The 24,299-nt window shown below is 49.8% G+C and overlaps 1 protein-coding gene across 1 annotated transcript; it reads left to right on the top strand.

Moving 5' to 3' along the window:
* Nucleotides 1-426: 426 nt before the first annotated feature.
* KRT1 (keratin 1) lies at nt 427-5,438 on the top strand. The gene is given in 9 exon segments (NM_001003392.1): nt 427-1,020; nt 2,056-2,270; nt 2,604-2,664; nt 3,082-3,177; nt 3,347-3,511; nt 3,642-3,767; nt 4,288-4,508; nt 4,966-5,000; nt 5,092-5,438. Coding segments are annotated over 9 exon segments (1,860 nt in total).
* Nucleotides 5,439-24,299: the final 18,861 nt, after the last annotated feature.

Below are 24,299 nucleotides of genomic sequence, written 5' to 3'. Positions count from 1 at the left end.
GGACAGTAGCAGCTTACTAAGGCAAGGCAAGAATAGGAACACACATATCTCTGTGACAGGAGATTATGAAATCCTACCAAGAAGCACCAGGTGGCAGATGCAGGGTCCTATTTTCCCAAAGTCACAAGCAGTTGAAGAGAGATTTCTGTCTGATAAAATGATTACCACACGAGCGATCTTGCACGCACAGCAATTTTGAGAGCTATCCTGGCAGCTAGGTGTGTAGTGTTTATCGTATTGTTGAGGCTCGTAAAAATCTTGTATGGCTGCCGGCAAGCCAAACCCTTGACAGGCTCTGCGTCCCGCTGACTCGAGGACCAAGCCCAAGAGAGCTCTCTGTATATAAGGGACAGTCTCTGTGCTTGGGGTAGAGGAGTGCGAGCTCCTTTCCTTTCCCGACTTTGCTCCAACTCTCTCCAAGGCAGCATGAGTCGACACTTTAGTTCCAGGTCTGGGTTCCGGAGCGGAGGGGGCTTCAGCTCTGGCTCTGCCGGGCTGGTCAGCTTCCAGCGCAGGACCACTAGCAGCTCTGTGCGCCACAGTGGAGGAGGTGGCGGGAGATTTTCAGGAGGAAGATGCGGAGGCGGTGGCGGAGGGGGTGCTGGTGGCGGTGGGTTTGGAAGTCGAAGTCTTGTCAACCTTGGTGGCAGTAAAAGCATCTCCATAAGTGTGGCCGGAGGAGGAGGGGGACGTGGTGGTTTTGGTGGTGGCTATGGTGGCGGTGGCTTTGGGGGTGGTGGTTTTGGTGGTGGCTCTGGAGGTTTTGGCCTTGGAGGTGGTTTTGGTGGAGGTGGTTTTGGTGGAGGCGGCTTTGGTGGAGGCGGCTTTGGTGGAGGTGGTTTTGGCGGAGGTAGTTTTGGGCCTGTCTGCCCCCCTGGTGGCATACAGGAAGTCACCATCAACCAGAGCCTTCTCCAACCCCTCAATGTGGAGATTGACCCTGAGATCCAAAAAGTGAAGACTCGAGAAAGGGAGCAAATCAAGTCACTCAACAACCAATTCGCCTCCTTCATTGACAAGGTGAGTTTATCTGCTCAGTGTGCCGGGAGGGCTGCTCTTGGTCCATTTGAGATTGCTTAGGTTTCAGCCTCGAGTTTCTACTTGGGTATTTTGTGGAGTTGTCTTTTGGGAGTTGTGTTAGAAGTATTCTTGTGAATGATTTTATTGACTAAACTCTCTTGAACAAAGAGTCTGTCTGTGGTCTACGTAAGCGTGGGTCAATGTGTTATCCTCTTCAAGTGTTTTTGCATTCAGCTCTTGGGACTTACATGTGGTGAACCAAGGCAATAGAAATGGGGCTAACCTAGCTTTCTAGGGTGCGAACGAGAGCTCTGGAAAGGTCTTCCTAACCATAAAAAGGGAGCCGAGGGTGAGCAGAGTGCACTGTGATGTTGTAGCAGAAAGGATGTAGTGAGTCAGCACCAAACATCTTTTGCTTTCAGGAGAGGAGCTCTGCTCTCTGAAAATTTTACAGTGGTACCAGGTTTTTTATACTTATATTCTGAGTATCTGCTCTGTAAAGACATGCAAACCATTTCTTAGTTTTTGCTTAATCCTCAATAATGTCAACTCAAAGTTATCCACAATAGATTTTAAATTCAATTTTGGATTTCCTCAGCATACTCCTGAGTGTGTGCATGCTCAGGGAATGCATACGACTGTTAATGGTAATCTACCTAAAAAAAATTTGAAAGGCAAATCTCTTAAGTATCATGTATCTATTTCAAGTGTAATTGCAGTGATTTTGTATAGGGCTTTGCTGTTTGGTATTTGTTTAGTTACTCCCTTTGAAATTTCCAGCTGCAACAGTACTATCATTACTCTTCTCAGGGAAATGAAAGCTTCTGTGAATTAACAGTGAGTTAAATTTTGTTATTGAAAAGTGATGCTAACTTGTCTTCTTCCTATTTCTCTACCACGGCCAGGAAAACAGGACTTGAAAGAACAAGTTCTTTTCCCAATGAGCATGGGTCTTACCGGGTGGTAGTCTATGGCACTCAGTGGCCAGCGTTCTCCGTCTCTGCACCAGTAGTTAATGGGGGCTTGTGTTCTCAGGTGCGGTTCCTGGAGCAGCAGAACCAGGTGCTGCAAACAAAATGGGAGCTGCTGCAGCAGGTAGACACCTCCACTCGGACCCACAGTTTAGAGCCCTACTTTGAAAACTACATCAGCAATCTTAGAAGGAGAGTGGACCAACTGAAGAGTGACCAGTCTCGGATGGATTCAGAATTGAAGAACATGCAAGACCTGGTGGAAGATTACCGGAACAAGTAAGGAGGACTGGCCAGGCAATCCTTGACTTTTGTTCTAAAATATTTCCAGAAACTGGCAGGCTAAGACTATAAGTCTTAAGCTAAGACAGTAGCTAGCTAGTACTATCTTTTCTTAGGCTAGAGGTCAATCAATTTGGCATTTTCAGAATTCTCCCTCTTCTCAAAAACTAGAAATAGCTTAGCAGTTTTATTGCTTGGAAGGAAGGGGTGGCCAGGCTGTCTTAGACTAGTAACAGGAGGCAATGACAGGTAATGCCAATCTCAGTCTGGGACACTGAACTTCAGGTCTCACCTTCTCTTAATACCCAAATCCTTCTGATTTCCTTGCAGGTATGAGGATGAGATAAACAAGCGGACAAATGCAGAAAATGAATTTGTGACCATCAAGAAGGTGAGCAAATCTGTAGGGGGGACTTCACATCTGAAATAAAGAATGGAAGAAGGTCTCCAATTACTAAGGAGAAGGAAGTCATGATGTGGAGAATCCGGTGGGGGGCCTGATGAACAGCCGAACAGAGCTTTCCCCCTACATTATCATAGACCTGGGTTTATCCAAGCCCTCTGCTTCTCCAGTTCTCTCAGCCCTTCGTGGAGGAGGTGAGGAGACAAATTCTCAGCAACTCAGGCGAGCTGTCCTGTGATTGCGATTCTAAGGGATGGGGCAGTCTAGAGCTTGTGATCCACTTGGGGTAGGAAGGTGTGGAGGAGACTCCAAACACCTTGTTCTACTTGGAGAAACCCCTTATAGCTGGTGAGAGGAACTTGCCCTGGGAAGAACGTGACTTTATGATGTCCATTGTTCCTCTAGGATGTGGATGCTGCTTTTATGAACAAGGTGGACCTTCAGGCCAAGGTTGACAACTTGCAGCAGGAAATTGACTTCCTCACAACACTCTACCAGGCAGTAAGTCTTCTGCTTGCAACCACATTTGCCCAAAAGGACAGCCTTTGAGCCTGCACCCATCCCTACCCAGAAAAACAAAGATACATCTTCCATCTCCTGACTCCTCCTGCTGTCTAAGTTTTGTTTTGTTTTAACACCGTAAGAGTTGCTGACCTATTGTGTGTTGCAGGAACTGTCCCAGATGCAGACTCAGATCAGCGAAACCAATGTCATCCTGTCCATGGACAACAACCGCAGCCTGGACCTGGACAGCATCATCTCTGAGGTCAAAGCCCAGTATGAGGAGATCGCCCAGAAGAGCAAGGCTGAAGCCGAGGCGCTGTACCAGACCAAGGTGAATGAGTTGAATGTCTAGCCAGTTTTCCTGAAATGTCTGGTCTTGCTGTCCAGTGTTTTCTCTTCTATTTGTATGTGTGAGCCATGGTGTGCTGCCATATGTAATTGACTTGATCCACCATCTTTAGTATGAAGAGCTCCAGATAACCGCTGGTAAACATGGGGACAATCTGAAAAGTACAAAGATGGAGATTTCAGAGCTGAATCGGGTGGCCCAGAGACTTCGATCCGAAATTGATAGTGTCAAGAAGCAGGTACTTGTTCTCCCCTTCTACTGCTCAGCTAGCTACATGGCATTGGAGAGGGAGGCTCAGGTAACTGGAGGACACCTTCCTAATGTTGAATCTGGCAAACCCCTCCAAGTCTTGGGTGATTATTCTGGTTTCCACAATTCAGCTGCCATGCTGGGTTCTCTTCGGGGAAACTTGTGAAAATGACCTAGCTGAGAAATGGATGTGATGATCATGAGTGATCAAGGCTATGATGCAAAGACGTGGTAAGGGAGAGGAAAGGCAGCCAGGAGGTTTCAGGGTAGGCATTTAGAAGAATGTCAGGTCTGTAAAGGGTGGAGAACCCTCAAGTCAGGGCCGGGAGAGGCTGCTGCATTCCATTTCAGGCTTTTAAAGAAAGTCAATGCAATGATGTGCTATCCAGAGGCATGAGCTTGTGATTCTATTGGACTCACTGGGGTAGACAGAAGACTCTGAGATAAGAAGGCCAGGGTGGGATTAGGTGATAGGAGAATGTGTAATGTGTGAGCTTCTTCTCTCTCAGATCTCCGCGCTACAGCAGTCCATCAGTGATGCTGAGCAGCGTGGTGAGAATGCCCTCAAAGACGCCCAGAGCAAGCTGGCCGAGCTGGAAGATGCCCTGCAGAAGGCCAAGGAGGACATGGCCCGCCTGCTGCGTGACTACCAGGAGCTGATGAACACCAAACTGGCCCTGGATATGGAGATTGCCACCTACAGAACCCTTCTGGAAGGAGAGGAAAGCAGGTGAGGACAGAACCCTGGGCGGTTTGGCCACTTCTTTCGGTGCTTCCAGCTGACAAGCATGTAACTGAGGGGCAGCCACTTGTCCTGGGTGTGGGGAAAGTACATAGAGCAGGAGCAAAGACTCCATTTCACTTTGGGACCCTACTTAGTTTGGAGGGCTACAGCGTCTTTACCAAGTGCTTTGAGAAGCAGTAATTTATTCTCCATCTGGGCTGGCTCAGATGTCACCTGGCCTAGAAGTCAATGGCCCTGTTGAGTTAAACTGCACCCCGGCAAGACTCTTGTCTGCTTTCTATGGAGATTTCTCCCTGTTTGCGTCCCCTCTGAGAAGATGGCAGAGGTTTGGGAGGCCCAGTGGACTGGATCAAGTGGGTAGGGGGAGCCCCAAATCTGAGGTGGCTGAGGGGCTTTGTGCTGCTGGAGAGTCAGGAGGGATTTGCTTTTCTTCCTCCTACAGGATGTCTGGAGAGTGTGCCCCGAACGTGAGCGTATGTAAGTACAAGTCGCTTTCTCAGGGCCGCGTGCAGGTTTTGCTGGGTTGGAAAGGGAGTTGGGTTGACAATAACTGACTGTCCCCTTGCAGCTGTGAACACCAGCCACACCACCATCAGTGGAGGCGGTGGCCGAGGAGGCGGCGGTTTCGGCTCCGGAGGTGGCGGCGGCGGCTACGGTGGTGGCAGTTATGGCTCTGGAGGTGGCAGCTACGGCTCCGGAGGTGGCGGCGGTGGCAGCTACGGCTCCGGAGGTGGCGGCGGCGGCGGCTACGGCTCCAGTAGCAGCAGTGGGGGCCACAGAGGCGGCTCTGGAGGGGGCAGCCGGTCCGGTGGGAGCTCTGGGGGCCGGGGATCCAGCTCTGGGGGCATCAAGACCTCTAGTGGCAGTTCCAGCGTGAAGTTTGTTTCCACCAGCTATTCCAGAGCAGTCAGATAAAGAGGTGTCCCCTATCCTGTTAGCTCTCCCTCTCCATCACTTCCAAATATGCTTGGCAAGACCAAGGTCAGTTGCCCCAAGCCTCACTGGAGAAAAGAGCTATCACCCGAGTTCCCCAGCTCTTTCCTTTCTTCTCTGCTTCCCCAAGAAGTTTTTAGATCAGTGGCAATCTCAGTCTCTCTGGCTACGACCCTGCTTTGTGCTTTGCCTGAGAAACAGTTCACCAATCATGGCTACACACACTACATTTCAAAGCACCTCCTTAAGTCAGCTCGATGAGGGCTGTTTAGAACCACAGCTTCTTTGCTGTGTGCATGGAGTACATGCTCTGGACACTCCCTCGTATCCAGTTTCTTGGAGCAAGCTCTGTGTTGCTTTGGTTTTGTACAGAAGGTGTGAGCAAGTTGATTGTCTTTTGTGGAGAGATCTTAAACTTCTGCTTCCTTGTATTGCTGCAATAAACCGCATTTGAAATTATCTCTAAGTCTCAATCTCCTTTGTTCATAGCCCTGTCTGTCCTGCATGGGTGCTTTGTGGGAGGGAAAGAAGACCTCAGAGCCACATGGCGTATGGAGGAGTTGGTACACATGAAGGGCAAGATGGGGAGGCTGGTTAGGCATCATTCGACTTTAAGCATTTGACAAATGAATGGATAAAGAAGATGTGGTTTATGTACACAATGGAATATTACTCAGTCATTAGAAATGACAAATACCCACCATTTGCTTCGACATGGATGGAACTGGAGGGTATGATGCTGAGTGAAATAAGTCAATCGGAGAAGGACAAACATTATATGGTCTCATTCATTTGGGGAATATAAATAATAGTGAAAGGGAATGGAGGGGAAGGGAGTAGAAATGGGTAGGAAATATCAGAAAGGGAGACAGAACATGAAAGACTCCTAACTCTGGGAAACGAACTAAGGGTGATGGAAGGGGAGGAGGGCAGGGGGTGGGGGTGAATGGGTGACCGGCACTGAGGGGGGCACTTGACGGGATGAGCACTGGGTGTTATTCTGTATGTTGGCAAATTGAACACCAATAAAAAATAAATTTATTATTAAAAAAATTAAGCATTTGACAGTTAAATACAACACGCTTTTTCCTAAAGTGTGCAGACACCATGAAGAAATGGAGAGACTTGAATATTCATCTGAGAAACTTTTATTCATCTGAGAAGTGTTTCTTGGAAAGGGCAGAGGGCAAGCAGTTTGGGAAGGAGGAGTTTGGCATTGAGACGAGAGGAAAGTAGGCCATGGAAAAGTAATTGTGTGCAAGAATCAGTGATGGGAGGGGTCTGGGTAACACAGAGTCAGCAGCTGCTACGGCCAGAATGCAGACTTTGGCTGGGGAGCTCAAGAACCCCCAGTGAACAGCTAGATATCCATTTCTCCTCTTTCAGGCTCCTACCCAGAGCTCTGTTTAATCTAAAAAGTTCAGTCATGCGACTATAGCTCATACTTGTGAAGTAGTACAACAGGAAAATAAAGTGATCAAAAGCATGGGCAACTGGACTTAGATATGCTTGGGTTTGGATCTTACCACCACCATTTACTAGCTCTGTGGTAATGTGCAAGTTACAGACCCCTCTGTAGCTTAGTTTTATTATCTCTAAGATGGGGACGATGATGCCTTCCTTGTGGGAAATATTGTAAGCACTGAATGAGATGATGAATGATTTAGCACATGGTAAGCACCTGGTAAGTGCCATTTTTGATAATGATGCGGCTGTTGCTGCTGATCTGGCTATGGTAACATTGCTTGTTGGCCTCTAGATCAGTAGCTACTTGATCTAAAGACCAATGAACATCAGCTTCCAGGGCGGTCTGTGACCATGAAAAAGTCAACTTTCCTAAAGATCCATTTTCTTAACTTCCGATTGGGAAAAGTCTTCCTAGCTCCAGTGTCAACCCAAACTGAGAAGAATAAAGAAAGTATAGATCAACAAGAGTGTTATGTAAAGTTGACAATTTGGTCAACTGTGTCTCTCCTCTCAAACCCTGTCTGGACTGATGTGAAAGTCAGAGAAGCCTTATGGTGGGTAAAAAGAACAAACTTCAATTCAGAGAAACTGGGTTTAAGCCACCACAATATTTAAGAAACTGGGTTTAATCCATAGCCCACTGGATGTGTGGGTCCTTGGACAAATCACTTGGCCATTCTGAGTTTCACTTGTCTTGTAGGTGAAATGGGGGTGAGACTGTTTGCTTCTGGACATCAAAAGGATAAAATACACAATGTGAAATGTTTTGTGCACTGTGAATGTGTTATACAGAAGTAGTTAAATGAAATTAAAAGGCAATGACGAAGAAGTAGAAGTAGACAGCTGGCTGTCAAGGCCACCAAGGAAGGAAGTGCCTTTGCATGGTCACTGTGGCCCAGTGACAGCTCTGTAGTGACATAGAATTGATTTTGTTAATGCACCCAATTTGAATCTTCTCCTGGGGACTAATATTTGTGAAGCAAACACGCAAGTGATGGATGTGTAAACCATAGTGCCCATGTATTAGTTTGTGACCTATGTAGTGTCTGAAATACCAGAGTTACCCACCCTGTTATTAAAATATCAAGGAAACTGAGTTAGTCAGAACAGGTGGCTTGGTTCTTGTCACTTTAGAACAACGGGAGTTGAGTGGCCTTGGAGGAGATGGTTTGTTTTCCTCCATGGGAGAGAAGACTTCTGGGGCCACCAGATATAACACCTGGGATACTACTGAGTGAATGGACCCATGAGAATGTTCTAGTACTCTGGCACACACTTTCTAACTCCTTTCTTACGTTACAACTTTCTTTAGTTACATTTTACATGGAAGATACTCTTGTTCATCTTGTTTGGACTTGGGTTTTCTTGGTAAGGTCAGATATGAAACAGAGACCCTACAATTTACAGTGAAACTTATCAAAACCTGTCAGGTCACAGGACTAAATGAAAACCACGTGTAGGTCAGTACACAATGAAGAATTGAATAATATGAAGTGCCAAAGTGCATTAGTACTGGAGAGATAGCAGAGGAAAAATCTGGGATTCCATTCAGTTCAGCAAACAGTTCCTGCACACATACTATGTGTCAGGGACAAGGCCACACACCTGGGGATACTATGATGAATGACACATGGCTCTTGCTATCAAAGAGCTCAGAGGCTTGGGTAATGGGGTGTATGCGAATGTGCAGTTACAATGAACCCAACCCATGTGATGATAAAAACACATATAAGGTATAGAAATGGTACATATGAAGGGTGCATGGCAGGGTTTTAGAGGATAAACAAGAGTTTGTTGGGCAAACCAGGCAGGCAAAGACATGACGGCAGAGAAGGATACTCCAGACAGAAGAAATAATATGGGTAAAGACATGGAAGAATGAAATTACATGGAGTGTGTGATCATCTGGAGGAGCATGAAGTTAGTGACAAGAGGTAAGGGTGAAGGCTTCGTCGGATCCACTCAGAAAGGACCTTCCTTGTAGGCATCAAAGGAGTCCGGACTCTAGTCTGTGGGTCAGAAGTTCTCAGATGGGGTTTTGGACCTATGGACTTATTGCAACCTACTATATACTGGGACGATGGGAGAGAGGGAGACGAAGGGGTTGTTTTACTGCTGGTGGAATAAGAGTTGAGCACGGACCATAGTTTGTCTTGTACTTAAGTATTCTGTGAGGAATCTGGTTGGCTTGTGGGAGATCTGCTCATGGAAATGCCATTTTTTCCAGGGACTTAGGGTCTGAAATAGTTATTATAGGTGAGAAGGAGCCAGTGAAGGGATTTAATAGGAGCCTTGTATGGTCAGATGGATATTTTAAAGGAATCACTCAGGCCAGATTGGAGGGGACCATACTGGAGTAGGAAGACTTGACAGGGAATGATTGCAAGGCCTAGGACAAAAGATGATAAAGTTTTATACCTTAACTTCAGGTCCTTAGAGGTGGGTGGGTGGCCAGAAATGAGGGTGAGGATTTGCATTCCACTGGTAGTTAGGATTCAGATCATTAGGACTTGGTGATGGATTGGGGATGGGTGGCGCAAAGGGAAGGGTTGAGGATGGCTCCACATTTCTGGCTTGGGTAATGACAGATAATGTAGCAAGAGGTCTAGTGCAGGAAAATGATGAGTTAGTCCTTTTGAGGTGCCTCCACTCTATCCATGTAATCACTGGAGCTAGAGGCGTAAACTGAACTTCAATGAAATCTGAAAGTTGAACTACGAGATAATTCAGGAAGAAGGGGTGGAGGGAAACTTGCTGAGAACATGGAGTAGGAAAGTAAAACAGATATGGGAGGCGCTTGCTCAAAAGGAGAAAATGTAAAGGCCATGAGAACAGACATAATTCTTCAGGGGCTCTCCAGCCAAGACAGTGGGGTGCCCCAGATCTAGTGATGACCTCTCAAAATCTTACACTCCCATATTTCATCCTTGGGTACATCCAGTGTGGATTTATTGCTTGGTGCTTATACAAGTAATAATATTCATAAGGATGGAAATCTACAAGTAAAACCCAATGATAAAAATTCCCTTAACCCCCACCACTGAGTCCTTTCGTTGTGGCCACCGTAGTTTCTTGGGCACCCTTCCAAAGGTGTGTGCATATGCATATGCAAACAAAAATATACCTATATATTTATCCTCTTATCTCAGAGATCCTGCCACCCTGGCTTCCCCCTGACTCCCCACCAGACTTGACTGTCTCCTTTGGGATTTGAACTGCATGTTCTTCAGCAGATAAGCATTTTGGAATCTGGCTGTGGCTTCTGCCTGTGACACAGCTTTTGAGCCAAGTTCAGCCTTTTGCCCTTACCCTGCCTGCATACAGCTCCTCTCCCTGGCTCTCCATCCATGTGTCTCACTCCTAATGTTTCAGCCAGAGGGACAGGATCCTTCCCTTGGCCCCTGGAGCTCCCTTTGGGCCACTCTTCTTCTTTGAATGGTCACAGTGTCACAGCCATCAGTTCAGTGACCAGTCTTCCAAAGTTCTAAACTGGCCAAAGTTTCTTCCCATAACTGTGTGGCTTGAACACAGCCACATCCCCAGTAGAGTTCTGAGACTCATCTAACTCTGAAGAAAAATGGTCTCTCTACCTTCTCCCCTCCCCACACACCAAGTGCCTCTTCCCCTATGATTCCAGGCCTCAGACAACCATCTAGTGCTCGTGGGAAAACAGCAGAATCCAGGAACTCTGCCTGCAAATTCTCAGGTCCTAGTTCAGTTTAGCTCAATTCTATCTCCATTCTCTCCCTTGAGGGAGGGTCTTCACTAGTCTCAGGGGCTGTTCACTAACCCTTGGGAGAGAAAATTCAAAATATGATCTTCATCCAGAGCGTATGGCTTTATATGGAATTTTAGGAACCATAGCCTCCCCGGACAGTCTTTATCAGAATGGGGACCTTCTATTGGTGCCTTGGAGGGGCTATGAGGAAATCTCATTCAACTACTCTGTTCTATCAAAAACATGCACAGAAATTTTTAACAGAGGCTTTATGGGCATTGATAAAAGTATACTTTGAAAAGGAATATTCTTTCTTTTTTTGTTTTTTTTTTTTTGTTTTTTTTAGGAATATTCTTTCTTTAGGTCACTTATTCTAAAGATATCAGTCTCACTTCTTTCAGTTTTATAACAAAAATTAAAATAGCACCCCTTTACTGTCAGGAAAAGAGAAGCATAGATGGTAAACTTTGCTATTACATATAATTAAAAGAAATCAGCACAGTGCCCTCACTGTAATATAAAGGAGACAGAAAAAGGAAAAAAACTAGTGATCGTATCATCTATATTTCACTTTAAATTCTCAGACAGGACTCTATTAGAAAACATAATGAAGCATTAGATGTTTGTGCTGACAGTTGGAATCGCCATGTGTCCATCCAGCTACATATACAGGCTTATGCAGGTCTGCCACACTGGCAATCTAGATAAATACTATGAGCAGCGTTGCCATTGACCAACACAATTTTCTGAAAAGGTGAAAATTCCTGTAAGCTTTCTAATGAAAAGAAAATACAGTTTTCTCTTGATTTACACAGCTGTTGCATTCCTCAAAAACCCAGTTGTTGAGACCAGAAAGCTGAGTAAAACCACTTAGTGTGTGTATGGGATTTGGAGTCCAGTTCTGGGCTGAGTCATTATAAATGGTGGGGCATTCAAAAATTATTCAGGAGGTCTAGCATAATCTCACTGAGGGTCACTAGCAGCCCCCCAAATCACAGTGACAAGCTTAAAAAACAACTCCATAGATTGCCAAAAGATTTCTAGGGCAATACTGTTGCTTTTTTTTTTCCCTTTCTCTTTCTTTCTTTCTTTCTTTCTTCTTTCTTTCTTTCTTTCTTTCTTTCTTTCTTTCTTTCTTTCTTTCTTTCTCTCTCTCTTTCTTTCTTTCTCTCTCTCTTTCTTTCTTTCTTTTTGGTGTAAAATGGTGGTTTTATTAAATCACGGGGGACAGGACCTGTGGGAAGAAAGAGCTGCTGTCAGTACTGTTGCTTTAGGACACTTTGTGGTTGGGCCATTTTAGAGCATCCAGGGGAGAATATAGGTACATAATTCCAACTGTACTCTGTGTGTGTGTGTGCGCACATGTATGCATGTGTGCATGCTCCTGGAGGGGGAGAGGTTGTGGAAAAGCTGTATCTCCATCTCAAACATGGACCCCTGATTTGTGTGACTGTTCCCACTAGTTTCTCTTTCATTTGCAATTAAAGAAACTTACTCCATTAAAAAAAAAAAAAAGGAAACATAGAGGAGAATCAAGAACAGACTCCTGAGACCATTCTTCCTAAGGACGGAAAAGAAAGAGAAATCAGTAGAGCATACAGGAGCAGTCATGGAGGATGGGAGAAATGATGGAGTATGATGTCCTGGCAACCGAGAGGGAAGGAGCACAGTCCAAGAAATAGCCAGGAAGAGAAGTCAAGTGTGAGCAGAAGGTTCTTGGAGGAGCTACACATTGAGAAGAGCCTGAGATATAGCTAGGATTCAGGCAGGTGGAAGGGATGAAGTGGGCACCACCAGCCCCTTCCCTTGAGAAGAGGACGTGGCTAATAGGCTAGCTACAGTGGGAGGCCAGAGAAGTGGTCTACAGAATTGCTGGAGCTGCAGTTTGCTGGTGTCTTGTGCCAGATGAAAGGGAGGGTAAAGATGCCCACAAGACATTTGGGTGGCGCCAGCAATTTTTGGTGATTGTTGGAAGAATGGATACTCAAGCTGTCCTGGGATGCTCTGTGTCACTGTGTTGTCCCTCCCATATCTGCTGGAGGGAATGTGGCACTCCCTGCCATCCATTATCAGAAAAATGGAGCAGTCTTAGTCAACTTATGACCTTCCCAGATCACTTTGGGTTATTCCCACCCCTCCCTCACGCCCACGCCCAGTTTCCAATCTGTCAATAGGCTCTATTAGCTCTGTCTAAGCAGTATAGAGTGTCCTCTGCTGGTACAAAGGCTTCTTTACACAGTGATGGGACCTGTATTGGTCCCCACAGGGCAGTCAATCATTCCCAGGGGCAGTGAAGGTGAATATCATGTAATTTGAGTATTTCAGAAAGTCTTGGGAGTAATAAAAAGACTTTTTTTTCTCGGTTCTGTTCTGCTATTCATCAAGACATAAGGAATCAGCTAAATCCTTCTTGATACAGAGAGTCTCTGGGAGTGGGGAAAAGGTCTCCCCTCGGGTATGGAGCTCAATTCTGAGTATTCAGAGTGTTTGAGTGACCCCTTGAAAAGTTAGTGTGAACTCAGGGGCAAGAACTGGGGCAAAGGAAGGACTTGAAAGGAGACCAAAGATGACCGAGTGTGGGCATGATGGTCACTTTCACTGAGGATGGACCACACCAGTGTTGTAAGGAAGAGGGTGAGGCTTGTTCTTGCTTGGCAGTGACAAAAGTTCTCTGAAGAAGACCTCTCACCCCTGTCCAGCTGTCTGATGGTGGTAAATTAATCTCCATCAGAGATACATGAGTAGATTGGTCTTTCCCAAGGCCGGGGTCCTTTAGGAGAGAGTCAACAGTCAATGGAACCACTTCCAACCTTAAGACTTCCTTCTTCCTTCCCCCATAATCTTCCCCAATCTTCCATATTCTTCTCCCCCAAGTCTCAGACTCAACTTCCAGAATATTTCATCTCATTATTTAAGAAAGTAGAAAAGTGTGATCTTGGTTTACACTGATTGGATAGGTAATTTGGAGACCATTTTTGCTTGTTCAGTTGAGAAAATGCCAGAAGTCAATCCTTGAGCGTGGGTTGTTCATGGCCAGATGTGCATGAGGCAAGGACTGAGGTGAGGCCATCTTGCTCCTCCTCTAGCTACATGTGAGTGTCCTTAATTAACCTCAGCTATTTGGAAGATGAGAAGGGGTGTAGGGAGGGGCAGGTTTCTGGCTTAGCTTTCTGGATCCAACAGTCTATACATTTTTATTCTCCTCATTCCTATCTGCACCCAACAGGGGAGTTGATTGGTCCCTTTTATTACCAGTCTTCAATTTCTCCTGTTGTCAGCACAGTTGATTCCCTTTTGTGCTACACCTGATAGAACTAGAAGAACATTCCGGGCAAGCGGAAAACAGAGTGTGCTACCTCGGTGTCCCTGAAGAAAGCTTGAGATGCACCTGCGGTTGAAACCATTCCCGATCAACATTCGCAGACTAACATCTGAGAGCCTTCACTCACAGTGTGCTCGCTGCTAGGGTGTGCTCAGGGCTGGAGAAACTCCTCCAGGCTCCAGGGGAAGCGCCCAGTTTTGGCTGCCGTCTCCTCAGTAATCCTCTCCTTTGGCCTGATAATGCATAAACAAGGTTTCCATGGTGAGGACATCGGCATTTGAGGCAAGGCAGTGTGGTAGGAGTCTCATGCCACCTCACTGGCACTTGTCACCTGCCATGTGCCACCACAGGAAGGACTGCACCTGGCAGGACCAGGACAAGAAATGCAGTCCATCCTATGGCCGGACAATCACCAGCCTGTGGTTATTGAAGGTCTGATGGAGCGAGGACTGGACGACCTTGGCCCTGGATCCAACCTATTAGCCTCTTCCTGGACCATCCACAGAGGTGTGGACAGGAAGGCGCACGTGGTTGGATGCCTTCACAGCCTTGGGGCAAGTGTCGCAATGAAAGATTTAACAGCCTGGAAAGGACACAACTCCTGTTTACTTCCTATTTTCCATCCTTGTGGGTAATTGAGCGTTGATTGTGGTATCTATCAAGCCCTCACAGCTGGTTTACTGGTTGGAAGTTCCTTGCTGTCAGGGGTAGGTGGTTCAGTGGCAGGGCTGCTGGGCTGGGCTCTTCTTCTGTCAAGCAAACTTGACAAGTCACCGAACTCCCTTTCGTCTTGCAGATGAAGGCATCAGTTGGAGCGGTCTCTAACATGTTTCGGAACTGTTAATCCAGATACTAGAACGAGCAGGGAGCCTTTCAGAGGGTCAGGGCACTCTCCCCAGATCTCTGCGTGGGGAGCAGGCATTAGGCAAAAAGGGGGTGAGCAGACGTGGAGCTCACGGGGTGGGGGAGCCCGAAGACGTTGGGACAAGTCCTAAGCCTGCCACGTTACTCACCTGGAGACCTCAGGCAAATCTCTTACTACCTTAGAGGCTCAGTTTGCTCGTGTGTGAAGTGGGCATAATAGCACCTGCCCTACTTACTTCAGAAGGAGATTGTGAAAGGGAAGCGACATCTGTGAGGGCAGAACTGTTACAGGGAGGGCACATCACAGCCACTGTCCTTCTTCCTGGAGAAAGCCCTTGAGTGTGGGGTGGGGACGGTGGGCAGCCACATAGCTAGGGCCCCTGGAAAAGGCTGCTTCCTTGGGGATCAAGATGCATTCCTCTTCCTCATTCTTCCTCATGGCTACATTCTTGTGGGTTTTGGAACATTCAGGAGTCTTCCTTTTAAAATAAATATTTTGGGACACCTGAGTAGCTCAGTGGTTGAGCATCTGCCTTTGGCTCAGGGCATGATCCCAGGGTCCTGGGATCGAGTCCCACATCAGGATCCCCGCATGGAGCCTGCTTCTCCCTCTGCCTGTGTCTCTGCCTCTCTCTCTCTGTCTCTCGTGAATGAATACATAAAAATCTTAAAAAAAATAAAATAAATATTTGTCCATGGGGCAGTTCATATCCTAGAACCATTATCATTCATAGTGGCTGGTTCATACCCGACAGCCAGCAGGGACCTGCCTGGGAAAGGGACAGGGAGCTGCAGGGAGCAGGGGACTGGGGTGGGCTCGAGAGCCTCCGGCAGAGGTGCAAGGTAGGGTGGGTGGCAACATGCAGCCAAGGAGGTGGTGTTATTTTTATTTTATTTATTTATTTTTTTTATTTATTTATTTTATTTTATCGCAACGTTGACATTTCTAGACATTGTCTGCAACTGCTGTGGACAATGGGAAAGCAGACACATGTGCTTCCTGCTGGACACTGCGCTAAGTGCAACATGCCTTGTTTCATTTATTTTCCTATCAACGCTCTGAAGTGAAGAGCAGCATCATGCCCACTTTACAGATGAGGAAATCGAGGCCTCAAAAGCGTAGGTCACCCTTTTAAAGTCATGGAGCTGGTAAGTAGTGGGGCTGGGAGTCACTGCAGGTGTGTGACACACCTCCCTGTCCGTAACCACATGCGACACGGCCTTTGTGTATTACAAGGCGCTCTGTGAGGGTCATTTGTCATCATAGCTTGGTCCCCCCTGAACCCAGAAGCCTTCAGAATCTTTTCTGTTGGGAGACTGTGGTCATTTTTTTTCCCTGGAGACAGAGGGTGAGGAGAAGACCGAAGGGACAAGAAGAGCCCCCAAGGGCCCAGGTCTGGAAGCCTGTTTCTACCACCCAGGGAGAGCAGGGCAGCTTGGCCTTGACTCAGTCTCAGCTCCCTCTCAAGCCGTTTCCCTGCCGAGAGCCCCACAAAGGCTGATAAGGAGCTTGCCTTCCTTGTCCTTTTTTTTTTTTTTTTAAGATTTTATTTATTATCAGAGAGAGAGAGAGAGAGAGAGAAAGAGAGAGAGTGGGTGTGCAGGGGGTGGCTACAGAGGGAGAGGGAGAAGCAGGCTCAATCCCAGGACATTGGGATCATGACTTGAGCCCGAGGCAGATGCTTACCCGACAGACTGAGTCATCCAGGTGTCCCCCTCCCAGTCCTCCGAAGGGCCCTGGTCTGCCCAGGTTGAGGGGAGGCTGCTTTCCCCAACGCCAGGCAGAGAGCCCAGTGCTGTTGCTAAAACCCCAGTGAGGACTCTCCTGCCTCATGGGCAGCACGACCTAAACCCCTCCCCTGCCCTGCCCTGCCCGGCGTTACTCCTCCCAGCTCTCAGGAGAGGCTGGTGGAGATGCTCCCCCTGGCAGGTGGTGGTCTCGGTTTTAGAGCACAGGGAAAGCCTACTTTTCCAGGACTATCTGAGCAAGCTGAGAGCTGGACTACGATGTGCTCCAGGTTGCTTCTGGGAAGCAGTTTGCTTCTAGGGAAGCCAGGACAGCAGCCCCACACCGGGGTGTGTGTGTGTGTGGTGGGGGTGGGGGGAGTGGGGCTGTATGTAGGAACTTTAAGCAGGAGCAAGGGTTAGGAAGGTTCAGTGTAGTCCCGAGGGTCAAGCTAAGCCCAATGTCCCAGCTGCTTTTCTAGGGAAAGAGGGAAGTGGAAAATATGGGAGGAGGGAGGCTGGTGAGTAAGAGATCAAACCCCAAGGGTGTGGGAGCTATTAAAATACTGTGTAGACAGCCTGGCACTTCTTTCAACAGCATTGAGATTAGTAGCAGGACAGGCTCCTCACTCCCTGCTTTCTTACAGCCCCGCTCGGCGCCTCCCAGGGGAATTCAGCCTTCATGTCAGGGCCACCCCAGTGTCTGTCCCTGGACAGCCCTCCAGTCCCCAGGACGCTCTCTAGCTCCGAGCTTCCCCACAGGTGCTGGGACCCATCCCGCCAGGGCGTTCGGTGGCTCCTATCCAGTGCAGGTGGCACTTCCCCATGTGTATGCTTGATTGACTCTTCATTTCCCACCGCCCCCGAGCACTGCTCCTGGAGCACCGCGGAGACAGCGCCTCTGTGCCCAAAGAGAGCAGCTCGAGGGCCTCTGACAGTTGTCCTCAGCGAGACCCTTGGTCCTTCCCTGCTGTGTCCTGCACTAACACAGCACAGGGGCTCTGAGCTGAACCTCACCCTCTGTGGAGGATGGAGAAGGATGCTGAGATGCGTCCTGAGACACACCCACCTTCTGGGAGGTGGGAGGAGACCACCGCGCTTTCTCACCCTGCATCTGATGATCTATCATGCTGCTGCTCCCCCACACCCACGTCCCCTCCCCCCTTGCTCCTTGCCCAGCATCTCCATCCCGTTGAATGTGAACAGAAGCCCTGACCATCCTGACCCGGCAAAGGCCTCGCCCCGCGGCCCCACGTGCAGCTGGGGAGCAGTGGCCTGAGAGGGACGAGTCAGTCAGCACATTGGAGGCAACATCGTGGGCCAAATCCAGTTCTGGGAGTCAAGGCCTGGGGTAAGTGGCAAGAGACACAAGGAGGTGAGACCAATTCAGGACAGCGGTGCGTCAGCATATTTGGGTCACGGGCCCCGGAGAGACTCTGAAAGAGCTTACTCTGTCTCCCTCAGTGAAGCCGCACAGCCCCGTACAGGTGTTTTGTAAGAACACAGTTTTGCAAGAACTGCCCAGAGCCCAGCCACAGTCTCTACGGACAACTCCACAGACTCACGTTCAAGAACCCAGCTTGGGAGTTCGTGGGCTGAGACTGGCGAACATAGCTTGACCGCTTGAGAGGGGGGTGCAATAAGCAAGTAAGGGGTACAAGGCATAGGTGCCCCCGCGGGAGGGAGCTCGGTGCTGATGGGGGCATGCCTGGGGTCAATCAGAAAAGCTTCCTAGCAAAGGGGGACTTGGAGCAGGCTCTCCCTGGAGGAGGTGGGGGTGTCGGGGCAGCCCTGGGACGGTGGCTGTTGCAATCCAGTGGCCCGCTAGTGTCTGGAGACACCCTGGGAATCCCTGTGATGAACAACAGCAAATGTCCTGTGCACAAGACCTGTGTCCTTATAGCAAGCACTTCCTGCCTCGGTTTCCTTGTCTCATACCATGTCCCTGGCCAATAGAAGGAGGAATGGGAAGCGTCCCCCTAGTACAAGTGCTGTGCAGATGGGAGATATTTAGGTCCTGCCAAGGAGGCCAAACAGGGTAGACACGCCACCCCTGTCCTTTCCATGGGTCAGTGTCTCCGGCTGCCGTGTCTACTACTCCCGAGGAAGTCCTGCCTGGTGACTCCTGCCCTCCTTTCTGCTTTCTATGGATGGGAGGACTCGTGCCTGGTGAGCGTCCACATGGTGCAAAGCAACAGAAAATTCATGAACTTGCCCAGACAACCCTACCACAACAGCCCCATCATAAAATTCTGTCATTTTCAGCTTTATTTCTTACCAGAGAAGCCCTATTTCTGCTTAATGGTGAACGGCATGGAGCTAAACCTACAAGGAGAAGTACAGACCTCATCCTGGGCCCCTGGGGACTCCCGTTGGCTCCATGGCTATGGTGAAGGGTCTCCAGAGGTCGGGCCTTGACCAGAGGGTGTGGCTGCCTGGGGTCCTCCCTGAGAGGTGGGGCCCAGGGAACTGTCAGTGTATTGTCCTCTGGTGTCTGGGCCCCGGCGGGGGAGGGAGGTGGGGGTCCATACAGATTCTCCACCCTCACCTCCGCCCCCAAGGATCTTCGTTGAGCCGTCCCGGGACTTTTCCCTCTCTGGCTCTTGCTCCGCGTGGGAGAGCTACAGCACTGACCGTGCACACCCAGGCCAGTCGGTACCTACACAAATGCCGGAAACGGCACCTGTCCTTCCACCCAGGGGAGGAGAGGGAGCCTGGAGACGTCACGTCCCCAGGGCTCCGAGGCTCAGACAGACGGACTTTCCTTAAAGGTTTTCTGACTGGCTAATGTGGGGTCCCAGAAGACGAGGCAAAGTACTTTGGTGCTCCCAGGGGTGCTGGTGCGCTCCGACACCCAGGACGGGGAGTGGAGGGAGGAGCCGCAGGCCTAGGCCTTAGCTGCTGTGCTCGGGGCCTGGAGGTGGTGAAAGGCTGCTTCAAAGACACAGCTTTACTACCGGCTGCGGCTGCCGGCGTCCTTGGAAAACCCAGATATGAGCTCCGGAGCCGGGCAGGGGAAGGGCGGTGCGGGCCCCGCACCTGCAGGGGCGCCCGGCGAGGCTCTCCTTGCTCGGCTTCCCGTCCTCCTGCCCTTCCTCCCCCTTCCCTCCGACCTTCCTTCTTTGCGAGGAGCTGACCCACGAGGCGGAGGGGGGGCGGGCAGGCCCCTGGTTCTCCAGGCTGCCCTGGGCCTTCCCCTCTCGCGGCCTCAGGGGTGCTGGCTGCCTCGAGCTGGGTGGACCCTTCGGGCCGTTTCTACGCGTCCATCCTGCCGATGAGAAAACCAAGGCTCCGAGGGGTTGAGGGCCGCCCGAGGTTCGAGAGCCAGGGCCAGGGTGTGGCCGCTGAGCCACCCAGGCCCCCTCCCACCCCCACTCCGTGTCCAATGCTGCCCCGCTGTCCTGGTTCCCACCCCTCGAGAGGGTGACGGCCGGCACCGCGCAGCCACTTTGTGGCACAGGGACTCGACCTTCACGACTCCACAGGCTCTTCCCAGTTTGTCACACAGCTTCCCTTATAAAGTGCTGCTGAAGGGAAACAAATCTGCAGCTGCGCCCGCCGACAGGCTCCGAGGGTGCCCGAGGCCCCCACAGCTTGCAGTCGGCGTCAGCCACGCAGCACAGCCAGAAACAGCGACTGCCTTCGTCCTGCTGGACGTTTACTGTCTAATTAGCAACGATTTTGTTTGCTTTTTTTCCTTTTTTTTTTTTAAGGTTTAAAAGGTTCTTAAAGAAGAGTTTGGGGACTCCTGGGGGGCTCAGCGCTTAAGCGCCTGCCTTCGGCCCAGGTGGTGACCCCGGGATCCTGGGATCAAGTGCCACATCAGGGTCCCTGCATGGAGCCTGCTTCTCCCTCTGCCTGTGTCTCTGCCTCTCTCTCTACCTGTGTCTCTCATTAATAAATAAATAAAATCTTTTAAAAAAGGAGTTTGAAAGACCCATGGTTTCTGATGTGAAAAAAAAAAAAAAAACTGGCCGGAGAATTTTGAACAGCTCTCTTTTTTCTTTTTCTTCTTTTTTTTATTATGTTTTTTTATTTTTTCTCTTTTTTCTTAATAAAAATTCCTGCAGCAAGCAGGTCATCCAGAAGCAAGCCCCTTGGCCATTCTTTCCAAATGAGGCATCCCAGGGTTTTTGTCCCTACACTGAGGAGCAGGAATCTGTTGAAATAGAGAATCTTACAATAAGAGGTGATTTGTTTGGTCTTCCACAATTCCATTTGTTTTCATGATTTTCTCTCTCCCTTTTTTTTTTTCTTTTAGGGGGTGGGAGATGCTTCTTCACCTGCTGCCTCCTACCATTATCCTCAGCCAGCCCAGCACAGGAAGCCTTGAAAGAAAAAAAAAAAAAGAGGTCCCATGGGGAGCAGCTTCAGTGATGGGGAAGGGTGAGGCGGGCTGAGGGTGGGAAGACGGGTGAGGGCTGACCGCCTGGCGCAGGGGCACCGCTCGAGAGAGGCCAGGTGTCCAGGGAGAGGCAGGGAGAGGGAATGCCTGCAGTGGAATACGGAACCAGCAGGGGGGCACCCAGAGAGTGAGGGGCAGGGGCGGAAGGTGGGAGCGTTAAATTTGGGGCGGAAGGTGGGAGCGTTAAATTTGGGGGAGTCCAGAGGAATCCCTGAACCGTGAGGGACACCTGATCCAGGATGGGATCGAGCATCTGATGGTTGTCTTTTCCTTCCATGCCGGGGTGGCGATATGGTCAACGGCCAAGAGTAAGAGCACTGGTGCCGGCGCAGGAGGGGAACTTGGTCTGGGAAACAGGCAGGAACGAGGGCTGGGGCTGGGAATGGCAAGACTTTTCCGTGAAGATCCATTTCTTGGCTCTCTCTGTTGTGAGTGAAGATATGTTGCAGGTGGGAACCCACAGGCAGATGCGACGGAGCGGAGTCATTACCCAGACAGCGTGGAGCACCCAGGCACCCGCGCCGTGGGTTGTACGTGGTCCAGCTGAGTTCATTCAGCCGTGGGCTGACCCCGTGGAGAACGGAGCAGGGGTGGATGACTCCCACAGCCTGGCCCGGTCTCTGGGAATTAGAAAATTCTCCACTAGATAATGAGAACCACATGAGGCGTCCCTGGCCTGCCCTCTGTGTGTGCGGCACTACGCTGAAGGCTTCGTCTCTTGATTTCTGGAGCGCGTCACTGGTTCAATCAGCAGGCATCGCGGCCCTGCCGTGTCCTGGGCAGCGTCCCTGTCCTTATCCTTCTTCCATTTCTGGGGTCTGCGCTGTTTCCCAGCAGTGGGAACACTCCGATTTCCTGATAAGCCTGTTGGGAAGCACGTTCCAGAGACTCTGCATTGCAGAATGGTGGCGTCCACACGGTGGAGGGATGGGCACTTCCTGTTGTGGCTTCTCAGTTACAACCAGTTTGGCCAGGACAGCTTCAAACCAGTAGCCATGGAGTTCGTGGTTAAAAAAAAAAAAGGAAGGGGGAGCACCCGAGTAGCTCAGTAGCTGAGCGTCTGCCTTTGGCTCAGGTCATGATCCCGGAGTCCTGGGATCGAGTCCTGCATCGGGACCCCTGCATGGAGCCTGCTTCTCCCTCTGCCTGTGTCTCTGCCTCTCTCTGTGTCTGTCATGAATAAATAAATAAAATCTTAAAAAAAAAAAGGATTCAGATTAAAAAAACAATAAAAAAGGACATATCAGGTAAGAAAGGAGGGGCTCAGGCCTGTGATAGGTGATCCTGGGACTAGGGGCTGAGTGAGCTGGGTTAAGATCATCACTCACAATGAAGTGACCCCAGGGGAGATCCTGAGCAAGCACCTCCTGCAGGGAGCCTGGGAGTCCCCTGTCCCACCTGCCCTTGGCCCCTGGAGCCACGAGCTCTTTGGAGCAGCGTCTAGGCACTGACGGAGTGCGCCCGCTTAGCATTCAGTGCGGGGACAGGGCAAGACATGTGCTGCCTTTACAGGTCTCCGTTGCAGGCCGGCCTGTGGATGGCTTGTTTCCAGCCGGCGTGCTTCCTGAACTTCTTGATGTTCTTGGGCTCTGCGTGGCTCTTACCCCTAGAGCACCCTGGAGTCGGCAGCAGGGGCTGGGACAGGAGGGTTTGTTGTTTGTTTTGCTTTTGAAATCCAAACACTTAGTTTCAGCCGCTTTGTTCAGCAATGCGTCGAGTCCTTGGAAGGCGAGACTGACCTTGCTGGCCCGTGGAGGGGACCCCCTCCCCGGCAGGGGGTGAGTCAGACACCTGAGACAGGGTCCCGGTGGGATCTTTGGGGAACAGGTGCAGGGCAGGCTGCGAAGACGCAAGCGCCGCTTGCGTCACCTTCCCGTGTCTGGGAGGGCTGCCAATTCCCAATCCCAAGCCCTAATCATGTGTTTTGGATCCCGGGCTTATTCTCTGAGCAACTGCTCTGGGCTGAGGGGCTGGAGGTTTGGGGTGAAGCTGAATGTGACCCTGGCTCGCGTCCAGAGCCAAGGCTCCTTGCTGCACAAGGAGGACTGTGACAGGCTGTGAGAGAGATACAAGGGAGTGTGGGCAGGGGGATTCATTCCTGCCAGAAGAGTCTGTGTTTCCCACTGGCTGAACAGTTCACTTCACACTGGGGGCTTGCCTTTCTGCTCCTCTGGCCAAGGTAGATGCTTTTGAAAGCTTGTGAGGGGAAGTGCTTGGGGGCCTGCACCTGCCAGCAGCTGGTTGAAAGAAGGAGTTTGTCCTACAGGATGATCCCTGTTCTGTTATCAGAGGCAGCAAAGTTTAAAACCCATTATACCAACGGGTCAATATCCTTATGGTATAGTGGGGATCCAGGGTAAGTGTCCCCATTTTATAGGTGAAGACATTGAGCATCACAGTGGAAGTCAGCTGCAAAATCACTGCCAGAGGGGCAGCCTGGGGGGCCCGGCGGTTTAGCACCTGCCTTCAGCCCAGGGCCTGATCCTGGGGTCCCGGGATCGAGTCCCAGGTCGGGCTCCCTGCATGGAGCCTGCTTCTCCCTCTGCCTGTGTCTCTGTCTCTCTCTCCGTGTCACTCATGAATAAATAAATAAATAAAATCTTAAAAAAAAATAACCGCCAGAACCGAGTCTAGTGTTAATTCCCACTTCACTCCTTAAGAGAATGAGGAACATTTTCTCTGGACAAGCACGCTGAGATTATATAAAAGGTAAAGTCTAAGAGTCTGGAAATAAAATGTTATGTATAATATCTAAGCACGTGGAGATTATGGAAAAGGTAAAGTTAAAAATAATGGAAGTAAAACAGTCTACGACATCTTTTTCTTTTTAGATTTTATTTTTTAAATTTTTATTTATTTATGATAGTCACACACACAGAGAGAGAGAGAGAGAGAGAGAGAGAGGCAGAGACACAGGCAGAGGGAGAGGCAGGCTCCATGCACCGGGAGCCCGACGTGGGATTCGATCCCGGGTCTCCAGGATCGCGCCCTGGGCCAAAGGCAGGCGCCAAACCGCTGCACCACCCAGGGATCCCCGGTCTACGACATCTAAGTTGTGTTAATTCCACCCTCCGCATTTCAAGAGAAGAGGAGGGCTCCCCTTCTTCCACTTGACTTTCAGAAGCTGGCAGATGGGTCCAGAAAGGGAGGGTGCCCAGTGGGGAGAACGGGAAGGAGACCTGGAGCAAACGCAGACTCCTAGAGCCGTGGCACGTGCACATTGCGTGCCTGGCACAGGCCTGGGGCAGAGTGGATGCTCCATCGACGTTTAGGCCTTTCCTTCACAGGGGGACAGAGCCGCTCCCGAAGCTGGCGTGGCCTGGGCATAGTCATGGTAGAGTA

This window comes from Canis lupus, chromosome 27 (assembly GCF_011100685.1).
Source record: "Canis lupus familiaris isolate Mischka breed German Shepherd chromosome 27, alternate assembly UU_Cfam_GSD_1.0, whole genome shotgun sequence".
NCBI lineage: Eukaryota > Metazoa > Chordata > Mammalia > Carnivora > Canidae > Canis > Canis lupus.
This window is presented reverse-complemented; position numbering and strand designations above follow the sequence as displayed.